Below are 20,662 nucleotides of genomic sequence, written 5' to 3'. Positions count from 1 at the left end.
TGAGACCTCATGACCTTAAAACAATACAGGGGCACAATGAAGTTCCGCAGGTCTCACTGCCCCTGCAGGCCAGGCCCAGCCCCTGTTGAAAGCAGGATTCTCTAGGCCCAGTCCAGTACTGCCCCAGAAGCCCCATGCCTGCAGCCTCAACAGGACACAGCATCCCTACAGTTGGCACTGCCTGAGTCACTCCAGCCCACCTCCTACCCTCTTCCCCCCCGCTTACCCACCACCCACCACAGGCAGCAGCAGTCCCACGGGGCAGGCATAGTTCCTCCTTAGAAGCAGGGCACCCACCTCACCAGGGTCCTGATGCTGTGGCAGGCTAGTGAACTGCCAGGGCAGAGGGGAACAGCCACAGCTGAACACTCCAGCCAGAGCAGCCGCCTGTAGAGAGGCCAATGAGAGCCAGCCAGATAAAGAGATTTATTGTAAGGTCAGAGGAAAACATGGTCTTCTACCCTCTTCTCCCCTACATCACAGTTGAATTTTAACTGCTTATCCTAAATAGGGCACAGGCCATATTTGCACTACAGAATATATTATAAATTATACCATGCATTCATTAACAAAATATACAAAGCCAACAGAAATACATCTTAAGCCTGAGCATACACTATCTAACCTCTAGTAAAAGGTAACCTAAAGAAAACAGTACTTCACACTTCACAGTTCAATCTACAATGAAGTGCTTTTCCTCAAACATTTTAGTGTTTTGTTAATTTACAGAACACATTAAAATCTTAAGTATGAAGGTATACACAGAAAGAGCAAGTGTGCTGCTGGGCATTACAGATCGAAGCAGACAACCAGATTAAGTTTAATAACTTCACCAGCTACTGTACTTATCCATGTCCTCTCCTCCACATCGTATAGTACAGTAAGCATAAGCTGAAAGATACTCACATCAGTATGTGTAAGTTATGGTGGGGAAAGTAAAACACCATAATTTCAAGTTACAGAAAAGTCTTTATCTCATCCACAGTACACAGCTGCACTGGGGTACAGATAAATGGGAAACACTGCAAAATAGTCCTACTGTATTTCAAAATAAGTATTTATGAGTTTACCTTCCACAATCTATAAAAATAGGCTTAAAACACAAACAGTATGATACATATTTTTCCTCAATTATTTTAATGGTATCTTATCATGGAGAGTATTAGGTCTTTAAAAAACTAGTACTGATCATATGATCAGTCCGAATGCTGATAGCTGTTTCAGCTATGCTGTGTCAAAATAAAAACACCTTATTTTGAAGCAGCAGTAGTATTTATATTTCAGGATCACTGGTCTCCTACTGCAGCAACTAAGAAAGCTTACTCAAAAAGAAAGAATGTAGCCAACATTGCTGTCACTTCCAGAGGACTGACCTCTGAGCAATTTTCTATAGATACACCACTGCACAGCAGCGTATGTTACTGGTTTCTTGCGATTCTTCAGAATCAAATCACCTCTCAGGATGTTTGGGAGGGAATTCTTAAACTCTGAAATAAGTATGCGCATGTAAAGTAAAATTGTGAGAGAGTGAATTCTACAAATGTGTTTACAGAAACACAGAAGCAGCCAGAGCTGTTGCCAGAGACTATATATTTAACACTGCCTATGTTACTGCATTTTTCAAAATAAAGTATGTTGTACAACCCCTACCTCGGGGGAAGGGGGGGGGGGGGGGGGGGGAGCGGGGTGTTTCTCAAATGCTACCAGAATTCATACTCCAAGTCTGGCTTTTTATGCACTCTAACTCTTTATGTAGTATTATGATGTTTGGACAGTACAGAAAAAACACAGGGGTTGAGTTTTTACACTTTTTTTTTTTCCTCCAAAGAACCTTTTCAAAGATTCTAAGAAAGGTTCTTCCTACAATACAACTCCATTTTTAACAAAATATTTTATGTAGGCTATATTTTTTGTTAGATATAAGTTTACTGTTGTAATTACTACAAATGGTTACAGTTAATAGCTGCTGCTGAATTAACTCTTATGCTTTATTCTACTACAAGAAACAGTGATTTTCCTGGTATACATCCAAATTAACTTCAGGCTTTTCAGAAGTCATTTGATGGTTCAAGACTAATTTTAATATATGAGCAACATCTCCTCCCTCCCCCCCTTCCCCCCACAGCCCCAAGAATGATTTGTAAGGTTTAAATCTGCTATATTTTATCATGAACTGGACAAAATTGATTATCATATCAGAAGAAACAGTTTCCAAGTAGCAGGTATCTCTTGTAAATTAGACAAGACTACATTTTACAGAAGCATTTTAAACTCTGTAATAGGAAGCAATGTGTTAGAAGTCAACAAAACAAGAGCTCCCAGCTGCCTAAAAGTATTTTACATACAGTAAAAGGTGAAGTGTGCAGGCTGAAGTCATTCTCTAACATTTCCAGGTAAAAAGGATTCAGTATAAAGTTACCAACTTCAATACATCTAATTTCCGCGAAAGTAAAGTTGAAATTCAGGTCTCCAATTTGTAAAATGTTGTGACAAGCATTGTTTGACATTTCCATGAGAGGAAAAAGCCAAAAGCTCAAAGAAAAGCCAAAGATTTATCTGTATCTCCAAAGTAGTTGAAGGTCAGCCTGCTAATGTTGTAGTGTTTAATGAGAATTTTCTCAACTAAGGCAATTCATCCCTCCAACCATGAAGGTTCAGCATCTATTGCTGTACCAGTCGCTGTTACTGATCTGAAGCAACTCAGTTACCACTTGAACCATATTATTGTTGTGTTTCTTCAGCAGTCGCAGGTTTAACTGCCTGTCACAGAATCCCATCTCACACAGACTGGATAGAAGAGCAGCAGTGTGCTCTTCTGTAGCTGCAGGCTGATAGAAACAAAACAAGAGAGACAAGAAGATTGTTTATCTTATTTTTGCTATTTCAAGCAGTGGTCCTGCATTATACTGGAATGCAGTGATGACACTGAGCCCCTTTGTCCACAAGGAAGCAAAGTACACCTACTTTCATTGGTCACTTGTAAATTTGAATTACTGCTCTTGCATTATGCTCAAAGAGACATGCTTCTATCTCCACAGCATGGACTTCTCTATCATCTGTGGGAGTGCCATGCTTCCAAGGGATGTCACCAAGCTTAACATTTTACTGTTGCAGCAGTGTGTTTTGAAACATCAGTACAGAGAACGTATGTTTTATTAAGGTACCAACACCTACACTTTTAACACTGGAATTCGGTAAAACTCATACAGAACACGGGAAAAAGACATTTTTACCTGTTCTGTAATAGGTGGTCCAGCAAATAATGCTTTGTAGGCAGAGGCAGCAACTGACAAAGCTCCTTTAACTAGATCTCCTGCAATGCTGCCTCCTTGTGGATGTCTGCAGAAAGGTTAGGTATTACATTTGTGTCAGCAAAAGCCGTATTTCTTTCACCTAAAATGTAAATCTTTCCCCACTAAGGGCTCAATTGAGACTTAATTCGTGTTGGAGAGAATAACCCATTATCCAAAAGAATCATTGATACGGAGGAATCAGGCTATCCCTGCCTTCTGCTAATTTGTACTCACTCTTTTAATGCTAAAATATATTAGCTTACTTTACATAAAATGTAAGTTTGAAAGGATTAAATAGTCTATGTATATAGAAGCTGTGACATATCCATCCAGACCAGAGTAACCTCTGTCTGGTTTCCAGAGGTTGATTCTTAGTCCCTCACTCTTCAAAGAAAGGCCATGGAACAAACAGAATTTGTGAAGCTGCAGCTTCTGTTTCATTACCTTGCGTATTCTGAGCCTTTCCGGATACTAGTTAGAAATACAGAAGATCCTGGTTCATGCCTGTCTTCACCACTAGGTTCTGTAGGAAGAAAAAAATACCATACGAACACATACAGTAAACTAAAAGCTGAAGAGATTCAACATGCACATAAAGTGAGATTCAGTCTAAATTAGTACTTTCAAGTTTTGGTGACCCAGATGCAGAGTAGGCATGCAAGATTCTCACTACAGTTAATATAAATCAAAAGAATTCTAGGAGTCATTTGACTGAGAAGTCAGCAGGTATCTGCTTCACCACAATATGAACTGCTGCCTGAGCTCCAAATAACTGTAATAATGGCTTTAGCATACAACGCTAATTCCAGAGCAAGATAAACTACATGTATACAGACACTTCTGAGTGCTCTTCTACCATTTCTAATCAATAAACACTATTCTCACCTGATTCACAAAGTTGATTATTGCTGTATTCAAGTCTTCTGTATGATAAAATTTTAAACACCCCAAGAAAAAGATTGTTATTACTTGGGTAGGTTTCTGTTCCCCTCAAGAATAAGAGACATGAAATTCAACTGCAGGTGTAAAGAATAGGATGCAACTATGTATGCACCCTTCAGTAAGTACAGTCAATACCTTCTCTTATTTCATTATAAGGAGTGGAAGAGACATTCTCCGAAGTTGGTATGTTTGGCTCTTGGAAGATATGATTCTGAAGAGATGCAAGATTTCTGAAAACATAAAAGCAAAACAATTACTTTTTCCCTTCCATTCAATGTGCCCACATATAGGTAAGTCTAGGTAAACAGGCAAAAGAAATCTTTACGTACTCCCTTATTTCCTTCTCTACTCACTGATTAGCTAAGCACAAATGGCTTCATTAAAAAGTTACAGGATACACATAAGCACATGCAGAACTGATTTTTTTTTTTTGCAACAATTTCTATTTGGACACTGAACTTGACTGCAACATAGAATCATAGAATCGCTAAGGTTGGAAAAGACCCACAGGTCTTTCCAACCTTAGCGATTCTATGATTCTACGATTCTATGAAAAGACCCACAGGATCATCCAGTCCAACCATTCGCCCATCCCCAATGGTTCTCACTAAACCATGTCCCTCAATACAACATCCAAATGCTCTTTGAACACCACCAGGGTCAGTGACTCCACCACCTCTCCAGGCAGCCCATTCCAGTGCCTGACCACCCTTTCAGAGCAGCAGTATTTCCTAACGTCCAGCCTGAACCTTCCCTGGTGCAGCTTGAAGCCATTCCCTCTAGTTCTATCACTAGTCACACAAGAGAAGAGGCCGACCCCCAGCTCACTACAACCTCCCTTCAGGTAGTTATAGAGAGCAAAAAGGTCTCCCCTGAGCCTCCTCTTCTCTAGACTGAACAATCCCAGCTCCTTCAGCCGCTCCTCATAAGGCCTGAGCTCCAGACCCCTCACCAGCTTTGTTGTCCTCCTCTGGACACACTCCAGGACTTTGATGTCTTTCTTACAGTGAGGGGCCCAAAACTGGACACAGTACTCGAGGTGCGGTCTCACCAGTGCTGAGTACAGGGGGACAATTACTTCCCTGTTCCTGCTGGCCACACTATTCCTGATACAAGCCAGGATGCCATTGGCCTTTTTGGCCACCTGAGCACATTGCTGGCTCACATTCAGTCTAAACATCCTGTTAAGGATGTTAAACATCCTGTCAAGTTAAACAGTTAAACATCCTGTAAAGCCTTCAGCAACTCTTTATTCTTGTCCTAGAAGCATACCTTTCTGTCTGGGGTAAGGTGTCCACAACCTCTGGGGCCAACGGTACTACAGCCAGTGTTTGTGAAGTTGTCAAAATGTTACTGATGCTGCGCATCTGTGGCTGCCTCTCCCCCTCTGAATTCCCTGCCCTTGTTTCAGAATCTCCTGTCTTTTCCAGGCTGGGCTGAGAAAGAGCTGAACTATACATGGACTCCCCTAGAGGACGACTGGTATCAAAGCACTCAGGGAGAATAATGATATAATCCTCTGATGAGGTGGAAGAGCCTTGACTTTGAACATCATCTTTATCGTCACCTTCATCTTCATCAGATCTGACAGTAATGCTAGAGCGGTCTGTTCTCCCATCAGACAATAGAAGCTCATCTAACAGAAAAAGAAAAGAAAGGGTATTAAAAATTGTCTATTATGCCTGGATAAGACCAAAGGCAGTACTGTTCCAGATGTAAACGGCAATGATTTAGAAATAACTTTAAACCTTTGCTACCAATGTTAACTGTGTAAGAGTTTTTTTATTAATATTATTTCATGAAGGGAGGAGGGAGGTATCGATCTTATATTAAATTTAGGTGGAATATAACAGAAGTAACAGCTACACTGAACAGCAGTTTTCAGCTCCTAAATTATATGTATCAGATCTAAGCACAGGCTTCAAACTACGCACACAAGCTACGGAAGTGCTGGCCACGCATAATCTATGAGCACTTATCTGAATGACTGGAGTAATGAATGGAACATTGACTGGATCCATTATCTCAATTTCACTTTTTATTTTTTCTTCCTTTAATTAAAGCAAAACTCTCAAAATAGCTGTTTGTTCAAAGCACTGACACCAATTTTCTGATGCAACACTGATTCTTGCTACATCATGAGAACCAAAGTCCTAGAACACCAGAGATCTCCTTGTAACTGATTTTTTTTCTGCAGTCTCTATAACAGCTTTACCTTCAATTCAGACTTATTTTACTTAACATTGCCATTTTCTGTCATTGCCTCTGACTGATGGATCTTTGATTCCTTTTTAGAAACTGAGTGAGTTTTTATCCTAGAAGGTTCTTCATTTATCAAATTACAACTGAAAGTGTCTTGGAATGTTTGCAAAGAATCTAATACAACAATCAGTAAAAACAACTTGAAAATTTATCATTAGCTGCAGTATAAATCAATTTGTGGCCAATACGTGCAAGGAAAGTAACACCACAGAAGTCAGCTAAATACAGTACTCACTCTCCAGGGATTTCTTTTTTTGTGGGGGCTTATGGTCAGGTGCAGCATCCAGAGTCAGAGAGCGAATTACAGTTTCGCAGACAAACTGAGTCCCGCTCATATCTTCTTCCCCTTCTTCTTGGTTCAGTGGATGTTCAGTTTTCATTTTCACCACAGAAGTATCTGTAGAAAAGCAGATTTCAATCATTCCTTTGAAAGGGAAACACAATGGATTACTTTAAAGTCACCACAAGAAAACACAAGCATAAAACCATTTTTTTTAAGTTAGCCAAGGCTGATAATACTGATTCTATGTACTGATTATTCCTCAGAAGTTGAAGATTTTGGAATTCATTTCAAGTTTAAAGTGAACGTGAGGGTCTAATCTAGTCCTTAAAAGACAAACTCTTAGTTCTCTACCTAGTAGAATTGGTGAGAGAACTCAAAAGAACCTTGCTTTTCTATTTCTGAATTTTAGATACATTACACTGCAAGCTTTATAGAGAATAGCATCGGATTGTAGATTTACGATCCAAAAAACTGTTTTTCCACAGAAAGACAAAAAACAGGAGTCCCAATTCTTTAGGTAAATAAAACAACTTCTGTCCAGTTATCAGATTTGACAATATCCTCCTCCCTTCCCATTCACAAGCTCCCCATCATTACTGCTTACCAGACACTGGTTTAAATCCACTCCCCTCATTCTCCTCGTCTATCTGATCTAAGCCAGGTTTCTCTAGCAAGAGGCTATCATGTGGCAAAGGGGACATGCATGGAGTCATGTCTGTAAAACAGAGATTATGAAGGTGACCATCATTAGAGTAATAGGTTACTTCCTGGGGGAAGGGTCTTTTTAAGATCCTTTCTTAAAGAATATTCTTCCAAGACAGCAGAGTTATCCTACAAGATACTTTGGCAAAACAGACAATTAACTTTGCAATTACTGGTACTTGTTGAGGAAAGCAAATGGCAACCCTCTAGAGTGCCTGGAATCTTATGGTCTTGGGGATGTGAAATTGAAAAGAAGACAAAGTGACAAGTGACAACTAAATCTCCTCTAGTGATACACAAAGGAAAAAAGAAAACAAAAGACAGGAGCTGGGAAGACACTTTCACCCAAAGAACAAATACTTTTGCTCAGACAAATTTTCATTGAGTAAATGGTAAATCAGAACGCTAACAACAGTTCACTGGAATATCCTTACCAACAGGAGTATTGTGTGGCACTCGCTCTAATTCCTGTACAATATTGATGTCCAGTAGCTCAAAAGACAGCAAATCCTAGAGAAAGAAATCCCACAGTTTTCATCAACAAGCAATGAACTGGAATCATAACATGGCACTTCCCAGCATCAGATCCCTGGAATCCATAGTTTTCAGTCTAGAGAAGATGAAGTTCAGGGGTGACCTTATCACTCTCTACAACTAACTGAAGGGAGGCTGTGGTAAGGTGAGAGTTGGCCTCTTCTCCCATGTAACTAGCAATAGGACTAGAAGAAATGGCCTCAAGTTGCGCCACAGGAGATTCAGGTTGGACATTAGGAAATACTTCTCCAAGAGAGTAGTCAGGCACTGGAATGGGCTGCCCAGGGAGGTGGTGGAATCACCGATCCTGGAGGCGTTCAAGAAATGTTTAGATGTTGTACTGAAGGACATGTTTTAGTGGAAAACATTGGTGATAGGTGGATGATTGGACTGGATGATCTTAGAGGTCTTTTTCAACCTTGGTGATTCTATAATTCTGGTATCTTAAAAAAGGGTCTACTCCATTCCGTTAGTCACTTGGCATGACTCCAGATGGAGCACATTTTTCCATAGAGTCTACCCCTACACTAGAGAAAACAATACACAAATTAAGGCAGTGAGAGGGAAAATTAAGTACTCCACTGTCAGAGGTCAAAGAAAGACCCTATACCAGAACTCTTCAAAGAAAATCTTACCACATACGTTAATTACAATGACAGCCCCCTGTAATAATTCAGGGAAATAGTTTTGCTATATAAAATGCAGTATACTCTTCCTAAAAACATAGTGGTTATTCTAAAGCTTAAAAGCTACTTATTCTTATGGATGGTCTATGTACATAGATATCAAAACCAACACTGTTTGTTTCATCTCTACCTGATTTTTTTTTTTTAAAGCACTTTACCTGTGCAGTGAGAAGATCAACAGATGGGATATAGAATTCTCTCTCACTGGCTAGGTTTTTCATTTTCAAAGGAAAAGCTGGCAGAGATATCTCAGCCTGTTCCACAATTTCACCTGTAACGTGAGCATTTCTTTCTGTCTTCAAGTAAGCATCCTGCAAAAGCCAAAAAGTCTCAGAAACACCTTAGTCAGATAGCAAATCTAAGCCATAAAACATAAAGTCTGAATATTATTTAAGTCACAAGCAACTGGAAAAATATTAAATTCTGCTCATTTTAGAGCGAAAAGGACAAAACTTAACATGAAGAAAATCTGTAATGTTTCATTTTATTAAAAAAGACTAACAGCTGAAACAGATCAGTAACTTACTGCATGTCAGTCAAAAAAGAATTACTATTTCAGAACTTACAAACACAAAAGAAGTTGTCTTTCTTCTCTACTAAGAATAATAACTTGGAAAAGAAAAATCAGAAGCAAACTACTAAAAGAATCCCCTAGAGATCAGTATAGTAAGGAATACAACACCATTGCAGAGAACAATGTATACTCTTCAAACTATCGGACAATTCACCAGTGCCCCAAAAGTGGATGAGTTACTTGCCTGTTTGTTACTGGAAGTATCACCTTTATGACGTGAATCAAAATCCTTCCAATTGCTTTCTAAAGAGTCAGTAGCTGGCGAGGGATCCACAACAATACTGCACCAGATTCTAGGTCCAAACTGTTCCCCTCTGTGCGACAGCCTCCAGTGAGAGGTATAAGTTCCTTCTATATTGGGAGCCACAAACTCAACTGAAACAGTTCCTACTTGCCCCGTTGGTATGGATGGTACCAACACATCCTTTTTCTCAGAAGATGCCAAGGTGAGATTTCCCCACATAAGTTTCAGCTGAAATAGAAACAGGCAAAAAACTTCACAAGTAGTGAGGAAGAAACACTTTAAACTTCTTTGCTAAAAGACCTTATACAAATGCTAGACAAAGAGCAGCTGCTAGTAAAGATTCACGTTAGTCTCGATCACCACAAAGTAAGAAGATATTCATCTTTAAACAGGAATTCAGTGAACACTCACAGCAGAAAATGTTCCAGAAATCAGAAGTGCAACATACTTGCTGTAACTAGGTTGCACTATTACATCTGAACAAAAACAGAAGACATTTTCATTGACATTTACCTTGATTGCTCTCCTTCCATGCTCTCTGCCCTACACTTTCCAGTTAATTAACCAGTCAAAGTAAATCATAAACACATTCCAAGAGAGAATTCAGATTCCTAATACATATAAATTTTATTTTTCTAGAACTATTTTAGTATGTATAAGTTAAAAACAAAGGAAAGCTACCTTTGTGTCTGAGCTCCATTCCACATTACCAGTATTTTTCATTCGCCAGTGCTTGATGAACTTTGTGCCTGGCTGCAAGCGAGTCCCATCTGGCAAATTCTCATCCACAAAAACTGCACTTAATGTTGGGACAACTGCTTGGAAGTGTTGACTGAGACTCCTGGAAGAGTGAAGAAAAATAAACCAACACACCAAAACTGAGGAAATTCCTCAGCTGTTATGGCTAAAACAGAATAACATACTTCGGTGTGTTTTTTTCCTGTCTCTAAATGTGCTTCCAAACTGTAATGTTTTAGTACAGTTTTCATCTCAAGTCTAAACACCACACAGCAGTTTGTTTTGCTTAACTAAAAAGGAAGTATACAAAAATATGATCTGCTCATTTGGAAGAATCTCTATTATCATTACAACACCAAGGTTTAAAAAAAAAAAAGATTCACTGCTCTTCAGTTGATTTTTAATTTAGTTTTAAAACACTTTGGGCAATGCTACTACACTGTTACAGAAGAAAGTCATTATCTTTCTGATTTTGAATCAACAACTTATAGTTCAGTGGTATCTTCTTATTTGGCCTTACAAGCAACATTGTTTTCTCAGTAAGTACCACAGATTTGCCTGAAAGGCGCGCGTACACACACACACACACACACACAGAGAGACAGAGAGAGAGAGAGAGAGAGAGAGAGAGAGAGAGAGAGAGAGAGAAACACAAGTAAAATAAAATAAAAAGCTCTACTAATAGTTTAGTGCACTGAAAGAGGATTGGTGAAGCAGTTCACCATCAATATCAACTTCAAAAGATCCCAATTAGTAGCACTCAGTTTCCTTTAATACTTCTGTTCAGTCAGGAGGACGCCATAACTATTTTAAGCTCCACACAAACAGAAGCTATTAATCAACCCTCAAATGCCCTGTACATTCATAAAACCTAAAGGAACTCAAAAATGCAAAAGTAGTCTGCCTTTTCTGAAAAGCTGTTGCCTAAGGTGCCTCATCCTAAATTCATGCAGAAGAAAAAAAAAAAAAAAGAAAAAAGCACTGAATACATGTACACAGAATATAGTTAACTATAAGGAGACAATTAAAACAAAATACAATTTAAAGCAAAATACAGAATTTCCAAAAAGCTAGCAGCAATGTTAATTTATATTGCATGTACACACGTCATCCTAGGCATTCTCCTTCCCTCGTCAACCTATATAATCATCAGTTGCCCCCCCCCCTTTTTTTTTTAAAAAAAAAACTTCTGCTACTCTCCTCAGAAGAGGTGGAACAGTCCACCTTGCAAATTCTATTTAGTCAAAATTTTCACAGGATTCAATCACAAATGATACTCTGAATGAGTGACTGACTTCAGTGACAAGCCCTCCTTGTTACTTTAACTTGGTCTCATCACAGATAGCCAGACAGTGCAACTAAGAATTGATCAGCTACTAACAACCCTTACGGTATGGTACTGTGTTGGAGATTTTCTGACTTCAGAGTCGGTGAGCCACTGGTTTCTAATACAGGGACAGAGTTCCACAGATGAATTTTCCTGTGCAATTTTAGCTGCTTTTTGAGCTCTCGGACCTCTGCCTTTCGCTGTTTCTTCTCTGCTCGTAACCTCTGCTTTTCTGCCTTCAGAAATCTTTTGTCTATCTGCTTCTGGAGCCTGTAGAGAGAGTCACTTTGTTAAGCATACTAAATTGATTAAAATTTAGCTTCAGTCAGTACAGACTCAGAACACTTCAGGTAATGCCACTTGTTTCTAGACTGGATACCAGATGATTCTCAAAGAACAACTTCATAGCTGCTGACAAAGGTATTTAGAATAGCATCAGCGAAAGAAAAGACAGATCAGAACATGCTCAAAGAACAAGCAAGCTCTCAAAGTCTACTACCTACCTATGATCTTTTTTATGCTTAAAAGCTCTGTAAGATTCCTGACTAAAGTCATTTTGTAGGTATAGAGCTATTTTTAAATACTTGCAGTAGAGAGTACCATATCCTAATTTGAATAAATCTGAATTCATAAAAGCAGAACACTAAGTGCAAGACAGGCTTTTCTACTTTACTGCCATGACAGTCTTATCAGGTACTAAAAGGTGCCATCGTTTACCTTACTTGCTCCAGAGTAGTGGGCAAGCAAGGTGAAAACTGTGCAACGTCGTAGTTTTCAGCAATACATAGCATAGGTCTTCGTAGCTTTAGCAATATATGATTAGGATCGTGTGCATACATTCCTGCTTCACACTGTTCACAAATATTGTAGGCTGGACAGAGACTGCAAAATAGTAAAGGTAGAAGGTTACCAGGAGGTAGACAAAGAATTAATACACTAGAAAAGAAAGAATACTTAATCCTTCTATTTCTAAAAAACAAACAAACCAACAACGAAAACTCAGTATCAAACTATCACTGTAAGCAGTGGCTGAGTGAAAGAAGTTCATTTTTTCCCCTCATACATCAGCATCTGGGACATCTAGATCAATATATCTTCTTGGCAAAGCACTTCCTACTTCCTTCTCCAATACACAAGGGAAAACTTATGTTTAGCATAACTTTGTTACATAAGCATTACTTTACAAGTTACATTAGCATAACTTTTAGCATAAAACTTTGTTTAGCATAAGTTACTGACAGTTGTTCTACAGAATAAAAATGTTACACTGAAATCCAAAACCAGAAACAGCATTATGCTTATACAAGGAGATACGAAGAAAAAAAAAAAATAATCAAGTTTTCAGGATGTAAAGGAGATTGCTCTTGCAGGAACAGGACTAGTTAAAAACAGTCACCTCAAGCCAGCAAGAAAAACAAATACCCAAAAGAAAACCCCTACTGATATTACACTCACTGCTACTGCCAAATCCGAAAATACTTACCTTTACAGCAACTACCTAATTTAAATAAAAACCTCACTTTCTATACCTCACTTAAATGGCACAAAACATAGTATTAATAACTAATGACAGGAAGCTCACTTAAAGTAAAATTAAAAGAAAGAAAGATAAAAGCATTGCATCCTTTAAACTCACTGAACATTAAAAAAAATCCTCTTTTTACTTCTGACAGACTGGTAGCTATAGCTTTTGTGCTTTTGTTAACTTATAAAGGAAAGAGTTTTTTTTAGCTTAACTACTACACGTTGTATGTTAGAAAAAGTTTTGAAGTGTTTGAGAATAACAGGAGTCTGAAAATTCTCTTATATTCTTTTAAGAAATGTGTTTTCAAAACATTATTAATCTTGCTCTTATGCAGATGACTGTTTGCAACAGCAGAGAACATAACCTCTTTATGAAATACGTACTAGAGGTTCTGAAGCCTATTCCACCCATCAGACTAGAAATATGAAGATGGTTTCTCAAACGTTCATTCAATCGCTTAACCCGTTAAGTTTCCTGTACAGTCATCACTTATCACATTCTACCTGCACTGGTAGCGAACTCCAACAATTCGAGCCTGGCAGTTGCAGCAGGAGATGAGCCAGTCACATTGATTACCATTCTTTGTTTGGGTCTCTGAATTGGGAGGTGCTGTTGTAACAGAGCTCTCAGAGAAGTCTGAAGACTGATTGTGATGAATAAGCTTCTCATATAACTTCTGCTCTAGCTGCTCAACAGTTTCCTTCACCACTTGCTCCCTGAACTGAAGAGGGGGGAAAAAAAAGTCATTGAGATACTGGCTTTACAACGTAAATTAAAAAAAAAAAAAATCAAGCTTATATTACATATTGTACAATTATTCCATACCATTGCACCAAGCAAAGGAAATAAAACTAAGGCAATTAATTCCCCAATACACTGCCCTGGAGTCTCTGTTCATCTTTAAGTCCCAATTTTATCCACCAGAAGCTTTTTAAATGCAATTCTTCAGTGTTCCAAGATCTTCACTTTGTATGAAGTAGTTGCAAAAGAAGGGAAAACTGAAAAAGTTTAAAGATACTGCCGCACCACCATATCTTCCTTCATGAAGACACTGGCTGATTAATTCTTACCACTCCCAACTAGATGCTTCTCAGTGATGTTATTACCTGCCTAAAACAATTTAACATGACTCATTAATCTATAGGTTATATTCATTGGTCTCCTGAAATCATTTTCTTAAACTGAACTATCAAGAAAAGCAAGGCCATCAAAAGTTGTGCTTCAGTTCTCTGGAAACTAAGTACTATCCCTCTGAAACTGGTCAAATAAGACTCTCCAACAGCAACGCCATGTTTCATGCTCTACCTCAAAATTCCTATTAGTATCTGGAGTGCAACAAGGATTCTAGCACAGAAAGTCCAAAACACTGAAGGGACCAATGTCTAATCAATTATTCCAGCCTTTGTCAATAATAATGCTATTTACAGCAACACTCAAACCAACCAAATGCATAAACTAAACAACCCAGTTTTGACAAAAGTGGCAAGCATCAAAGTTTGGTTTTTTTAGAGTAACACCAACACTGTAAAAACCAATCTAGACAGTCATGGTTAGACACAGAATCTCAATTTCTTGCCGCAATAGCGGAGTGAGTAGATGTCTAAATACCATTTAAGATTCAGGTCACAAGTACTGAGAACAAATAACATCAGATATACAGACTCAGGAATCACAGGTATCAATTCCACCCAAAACCTCTTGAATTTTAATACTCTTAAAGGATTGTGCAAAAGAAAATACACTTACTGTTTCCAAGTAGCTAGTAAACCATTCTGGAGGACTTTGATTTGTTCTTCCTGTTCTATTGTGATTTAACTTTTGCTGGTGAAGAGGGGAAAAAAAAGAGTCAAGTGCATCAAGTACACAAAACTGCAAAACAAACCAACCAACACACTTCCAACATAGCAACCACTTTCAAATAGCTCTCTTCTCAAGCATCTTTTACAATAAAGATTTCAAGTTCTTTAAAAAACAGCAGAGAAGTCAGACAAGAAAGCCACTAAAGTTTTCCTCACAGATTTTTGCCTTATTTGCATTCACATGCAATTAAACATTGTAGCCAAAGCAATCAAGTCAACAAAAAGTTGCTAGAAGGCAAATCAGGACTTCAGGAGACCACTTTATTTATCAAAGTATTCAGAATAGTCAAAAAGAATGAATCTGTACTTCTAAATATAGCATCAAAACATCCTCTTATAGACATTCAAACAATGTTGTGACCTTCAATGGCCATGTTCAGGTAGCTACAAAGACCAATTTTTGAGCTTAGAGTTTTTTTAACGTATGGGTAAAAATGATAACCAGGCTACGAAATGAATAACACATCAGTTCTTTGCTTTAATGAGAACGTAATTCAGCTCTACATCCTACCTGAGCTGCCAGCTCATCTTTAAGAACTGCCAACTTCTCTGTGACTGTTTTTTCATGCAGTTGCCAAGAACAAGATGAAGTTTCTTTCAGAGGAGAGCTTTCTTCATACACATTCATCTGAAGTTGATTTCCTTGTTTAACTGCAATCTAAATAAACACTACGCAATATACCATATTTACTCCACTTAAAACCAACATACAAAATCTTGTGAAAATACAGCATTATACTGCACCAGTGAGATGGGGGAGGCAGGAAGGAAACAACAACAAAAAAAGAAAAATTGAGTGACATACCAAGCTTTTTGGCATGTTAATAGCTCCAATAGGCTCATTAGAAAGATCACTACAAACAAGAAGTTTATTAGGCAGATATTCTGCAGGAGTTCTAAAAATCTACAATAAAGCTGTTTACAAAAAGCCAGTGAACAACAGAGAATCTCATAAGGAACCTGAAATAAGCTTTCATGCATTATTTTCAGATTAGAAATTCAAATCAGAAGTTCTGAAAGCACTAGTACTGTACAATTCAGAGGAATGCAATCCTTATTTGATCTAGAAAAAAAAACCAAAAAAAACTCTTAACATGAAAGGAAGTTTTATTGCCAGAGAGTACAACATTGGGGAATGCATGGCAAGATTTTAAAATGGATCTCATAAGAGCCCAGTACCTCCAAACGTGGCATTACTGCATGTCTGTTCACTAATTGTTCACTGTGTGCTTAGAGTCCTGAATCACAAATACATATATTTTGTATTAATTAGTTGAATAAGTCAGCCTGGCTGGACTAAAGTGTAGCAAAATATTCAAGCTATCATCCAAAGCAAGAAAACTGAGCTATTCTCATCTCCGTAGGCTAGGTAACACTATTTTTTCCAGCTACAACAATCCTCATTAAAGAAAGCTGAATATACTGAAAAATTAGAGACCAATTACCTTCAGAGCTTCTTCATATTCCTCTGAAGAGAAAAGAGAAACATGTGAATGTTTCCTACATCAAATACACGTAAATTTAGCATACAGTATTTTAAGAACCCTTACATCTAAGAATGCATTCCATACCTTCTACAAATCATTTTATAGTTGCGCTACTAAAGAGGCTGCTGTACACGCAGCACCAAGGAAAGGCACATAGCCTAAAGACCTGAGACTAACATTCCATTAACTCACTCATAAAAAACAACCCCCCCCCACCCCCCCCCAAAAAAAACACCAGTTACAATGTATCATAAGTTTTCACTGGGAAGAATTTGATGCCTAACCATATATAAAATTCCAGCAAGCAAGGTTTCTCAGCTGTTTTTCCCCAAGGTAACAGCTAAAGTCTATTAACAAGCATGTTTTTACTTTAATAAAGTAGCAGCTTACCTTTGCTATTCACAGACACCTGCAAAGAGAAATAATAATGAGTAACAGCCTGTTAATTATTTTTGTAGTTTTAGAAACTCACATGCTTTCAAAGTAAATGTAATTTTATTTAGTTTCTCAAGTATGTATCACTCCTTCAGATTTTTGTTATTGCTGTGATGTTTAATTATTAACTAATGCTGAAATGTTTTGGAGTAGATCGCGTTCTTTATTAGGTTTGCACCATCAGCAAGGCCCCTGGCTCTGCTGGCACCCAGAATAAGCATGGTCTCATTCAGCAGAAGCAAGCCAGTGCTGATATCACAAGGCTTGCTATACAAGTAAACAGAGGTTGGACACAGTTGCTGTTAATGCCAAGCATGCAACACACTTAAGTGTTCTTGATCACAAACAAGGCAACACAATCTACTACAGGTGCTTTTTTAAAAAAAAAAAACAAAATCTGCACAAAGAAGTTACTCACAAGGAGTCATTTAATCATTACAGCATTACATAATTCTGATCAATATTTACTCTATTAGCATGTGAAAGAGATCTTGAACATTACTCTAGTAGCATGTGAAAGAGATCTTGAACATTAAACAAGTATACACATATGTAGACAAGGAGAGAGAGAAAGGCTGGAAAATAAGGACAGAACCCTTCCCTGGAATGTTTCTGGAAGCATCCTCACATTTCCCATTAGGAACTGGGTTTTTTTTTGTTTTGTTTTGTTAAGTTCTCATCTCTGCAATTTAGCCGAGCAGCAAATCAATCTGTGGAGCTCAGAGTGCTCAGCAATCATGTTCTATTTGACAGCTACATTCCAATCTAAATCTCTAGATAAACAGAAATAATGAGGTCAAAGTTATGCCAAGCAGGAAGTTACTCAACAAGGACAACTGGAAGTAACTAATTTGCCTTCTGAGTCAGTAATCTGCTTGCAGATTATAGCATTCACATAGAATAAGCAAGGGATTTGAGTACACCAGATCATTGAAGTAAACATATGTTAATGCCATGGGATCTCAGAATGAGCATAGATTGATGAGACAGGGCTTTATCACGGCTTCTGACAAGCAGTTACAAGTACCTTACTCTGACAAAATAATAATTAAAAAACTAAAAATTACTCAATAGAACATTCCTCACAGCACAAAGAACCACTACCTGTTTCCGTGGAGTTATACTGGTGTGAAAAACAAAAGCTATAGCTTCTGTTTGAAATTAGGAATGCTACATTAAGAGAGAAACCAAGAGACTAACAGATACTTCTTTTCTCAAAGGGACAAAGCTCACCACCTCTGACCTGCAAAACATATGCTTCAGAAGGACTGACTACAAGAGGCAGAAAGGTTGTATTTCAGAGCTGGGGGAGGGTGAGAGGGGCAGTATTATACCTCATCATTATCCTCATCAATGTATTTTATCTGAATATCATCCAGGTCAAATGAAACTTTAACCTGTAAGCAAAAGGAGAAAAACAAAAACAAACACAATGAGACAGGCCTCCAGCAGATTTCAGTTAATCATGGTTATTAACAGGAAAAAAATGGTTTTATCTTTTCACCCTTCACTCTCAGTTTCTCAACTGAAATAAACAGTTATACAAAGTCTGTTCTTCCGGAATTGAAGTGCTCTTCCCAGTGCCTTCCCTCCACCCCACCTTTTACCAACTTGCCCCAGTGAAGAGCAGAAAGTCATTTATTTAGTGTTCCAGCATCTCTAGTTAATGTTTACCCAGGAAATCAAGATCACAGAATAGCCTTTTCATGGTAAGGGGACTTGCTCAGGGTTAATGAACTCAGTCACAGAAAACACTGCAATTTACAGAGGCTGAAGCCAACAATCTTTGAACACTAGCTTGTGCATTAAACACCACCTGGTTCTGGCAAACAGCCTTTCTTTCCCCCAACAAACCTATTTAAGTTTTGAGAAACTAGAATAAACGCAAACAAAGATGAGCAAAATATTAAAATTCTACTACTCCCTGCCAGATTCACTGTACACCTGAACATATAGACCCCTTATGCATTTTCAAATAAGAACAACAAATCTAACAGCTATATTGTATTAACAGGGCAGAATCCGCAATGTTAAAGGAACTGTAAACAAAAGCAATTGTTACGTTGAATAAGACTTTGAGGCTCATGCGCAATTTTTTTTCCACACAAACTGCGCTTCTCCTCCAATACTGCTGTACTTGAGACATATTCTGCCAGCCTGGTTCTAACAAAAGACCTCTAGCCATCTTGGAAGACAGTAGATGAATCACAAGACAGCCTCACAAGAGTTACCTCTACTGCAGAATGCATATGTGACCGGCAGGCCCTTTCAGTGATACTGCCCAAATTAATTTTGGGAGTGCAGAGAGAACAAACTCACTGTGAAAAAAGTGCTGATTTAAACATATCTCTACACCACAAATTGTTCCCCCAAAACTCAAGTTACAGCCATAAATCTGCCAGTCCTTTTAAAACACTAGATATATTTAATAATACAGTAAAAACTTGGGAAACAGTTTAGCTAGTACTACCACAAAACACTGCAAAGTGCAGAATCACCCTTGGTTAGAGAAGTAACCCTAATACAATAGAGGCTCATGCCTCAACTAAGCATACTCATTCTTTGAGCACTGAGGATTAAAAGCAATCTGCTTCCAGCTTTGATGGAAGTAGAACACAAACTCACTTGAACATTCCTACACAGTCTACCCATCAACAGCTACTTTAAGACTGAACTAACACCTCTTCTTGAAGGCTGAATTACAACCAGAAAAGCATCAAACAGCTTAGGTTTTGAATTTGCGTAAGTCCGCATGCAAGAATATCCCACTGCATACATTATGTTAGCTAAAGAAGAATTGAAGAGAGAAAATAAAACACTGGTTAAGATGCAACTTGGAGAAAAAACTAAAAGCAAACAAAAAAGAAAAAACAGAAGAATTGCTACAGAATAATTAAGTAATAACAGTGCCACTACATCATAATCAACAGAATCTTTATTGCACTGATTAAACTTCATCCAATAGAAGAGTCTACAATAACTAGAACCAGAAATAAACACTTAAGCAAAGGCTTTAGCATACAGCATATTAGCAACTAGATAACCCAGAGAACAACAAAACCAAGAAGATGCTCTATAAGCAACAGATGAGCATTACTCAACCTTGCCTACCTGAATGAACAAACGGATGGGAGATAAGCAAAACAAGGTGCACTTTACAGCAGGACAGTAGTAAAACACATAATCATGGATTAGAACAACACACACACAAAACCCAACCCGTATGACATTCTATCCAGAACAAGTTCTTCCACATCATTTTAACTAGAAAACAAAGAATAGAAGGCACTATCAACGCTCAAACAAAAACAACAACAACAAAAGCAGAGACCACGGTAGATTGAAAAAAAAAAAACAATTTTAGCCCCCCTACGATGAGCAACACAGTGCTGGAAGCCGAGAAAGAAAAAGTCGCGCAGTGCTCACCATAGCCTCCACATCGGCCCAGGTCGTGTGCGCTGTGTCTGACACCAGGAAGCTCTGGGTTTCCCCGCGGTAGCTGACGCGAAGATTCACTTGCGGCTCCATGCTGTGCTCCTCGGGAGGCAAGGGAAGCCCTGTCAGGCAACCCTACCAGGCAGCCCCGGCCCGCAGCCACCCGCTGGCCCAGATTTGGGGGCGGGGGGGGGGGGAAGGACGGGCAGTCAGGGCCACTCACCGCCCGCCACAGCTCTAGCAGCAGCCCACGTCGTAGTAACCAACAACCCAACGTTCAACCCCTTCCTCAGCAGTATGACGGCCCTAACATGGCGGACCGGCTTAGGCAGCCTC

General features: G+C 38.6%; 1 protein-coding gene across 11 annotated transcripts; it reads right to left on the bottom strand.

Annotated features, from left to right (window-relative positions):
- Positions 1-412: 412 nt before the first annotated feature.
- On the bottom strand, positions 413-20,656 carry NBR1 (NBR1, autophagy cargo receptor). 11 transcript variants are annotated; one of them, XM_040653374.2, is made up of 21 exons: positions 20,550-20,656; positions 20,318-20,428; positions 18,226-18,288; positions 16,847-16,865; positions 16,415-16,437; positions 15,481-15,627; positions 14,857-14,931; positions 13,614-13,831; positions 12,303-12,467; positions 11,649-11,855; positions 10,202-10,361; positions 9,461-9,748; positions 8,861-9,013; positions 7,917-7,992; positions 7,385-7,495; positions 6,733-6,894; positions 5,508-5,871; positions 4,371-4,465; positions 3,738-3,816; positions 3,234-3,339; positions 413-2,828 (listed from the first exon to the last, which is right to left on the bottom strand). In XM_040653374.2, exons 2-21 carry the CDS (start codon positions 20,417-20,419, stop codon positions 2,655-2,657), a joined length of 2,787 nt encoding a protein of 928 aa, XP_040509308.1. In that variant the 5' UTR covers positions 20,420-20,428; positions 20,550-20,656; the 3' UTR covers positions 413-2,654. The 11 variants fall into 11 exon arrangements, with proteins under 11 accessions (XP_040509308.1, XP_046760424.1, XP_418128.4 ...); XM_046904468.1 differs by having other exon boundaries at positions 20,318-20,425; XM_418128.8 differs by having other exon boundaries at positions 20,318-20,420.
- Between the last annotated feature and the right edge of the window lie 6 nt (positions 20,657-20,662).

The sequence above is a fragment of the Gallus gallus genome, chromosome 27, assembly GCF_016699485.2.
Source record: "Gallus gallus isolate bGalGal1 chromosome 27, bGalGal1.mat.broiler.GRCg7b, whole genome shotgun sequence".
NCBI classification, from domain to species: Eukaryota; Metazoa; Chordata; class Aves; order Galliformes; family Phasianidae; genus Gallus; species Gallus gallus.
This window is presented reverse-complemented; position numbering and strand designations above follow the sequence as displayed.

Coding starts and splice junctions, on each gene's coding strand:
- NBR1 (XM_040653374.2), bottom strand. CDS start 20,419: ATGGAGCCGCAAGTGAATCTTCGCGTCAGCTACCGCGGGGAAACCCAG. Junction 10,362..11,648: donor CTCCAACACAGTACCATACC/GTAAGGGTTGTT, acceptor TCACTCTTCCAG/GAGTCTCAGTCAACACTTCC. Junction 2,829..3,233: donor GACCACCTATTACAGAACAG/GTAAAAATGTCT, acceptor TGTTTCTATCAG/CCTGCAGCTACAGAAGAGCA.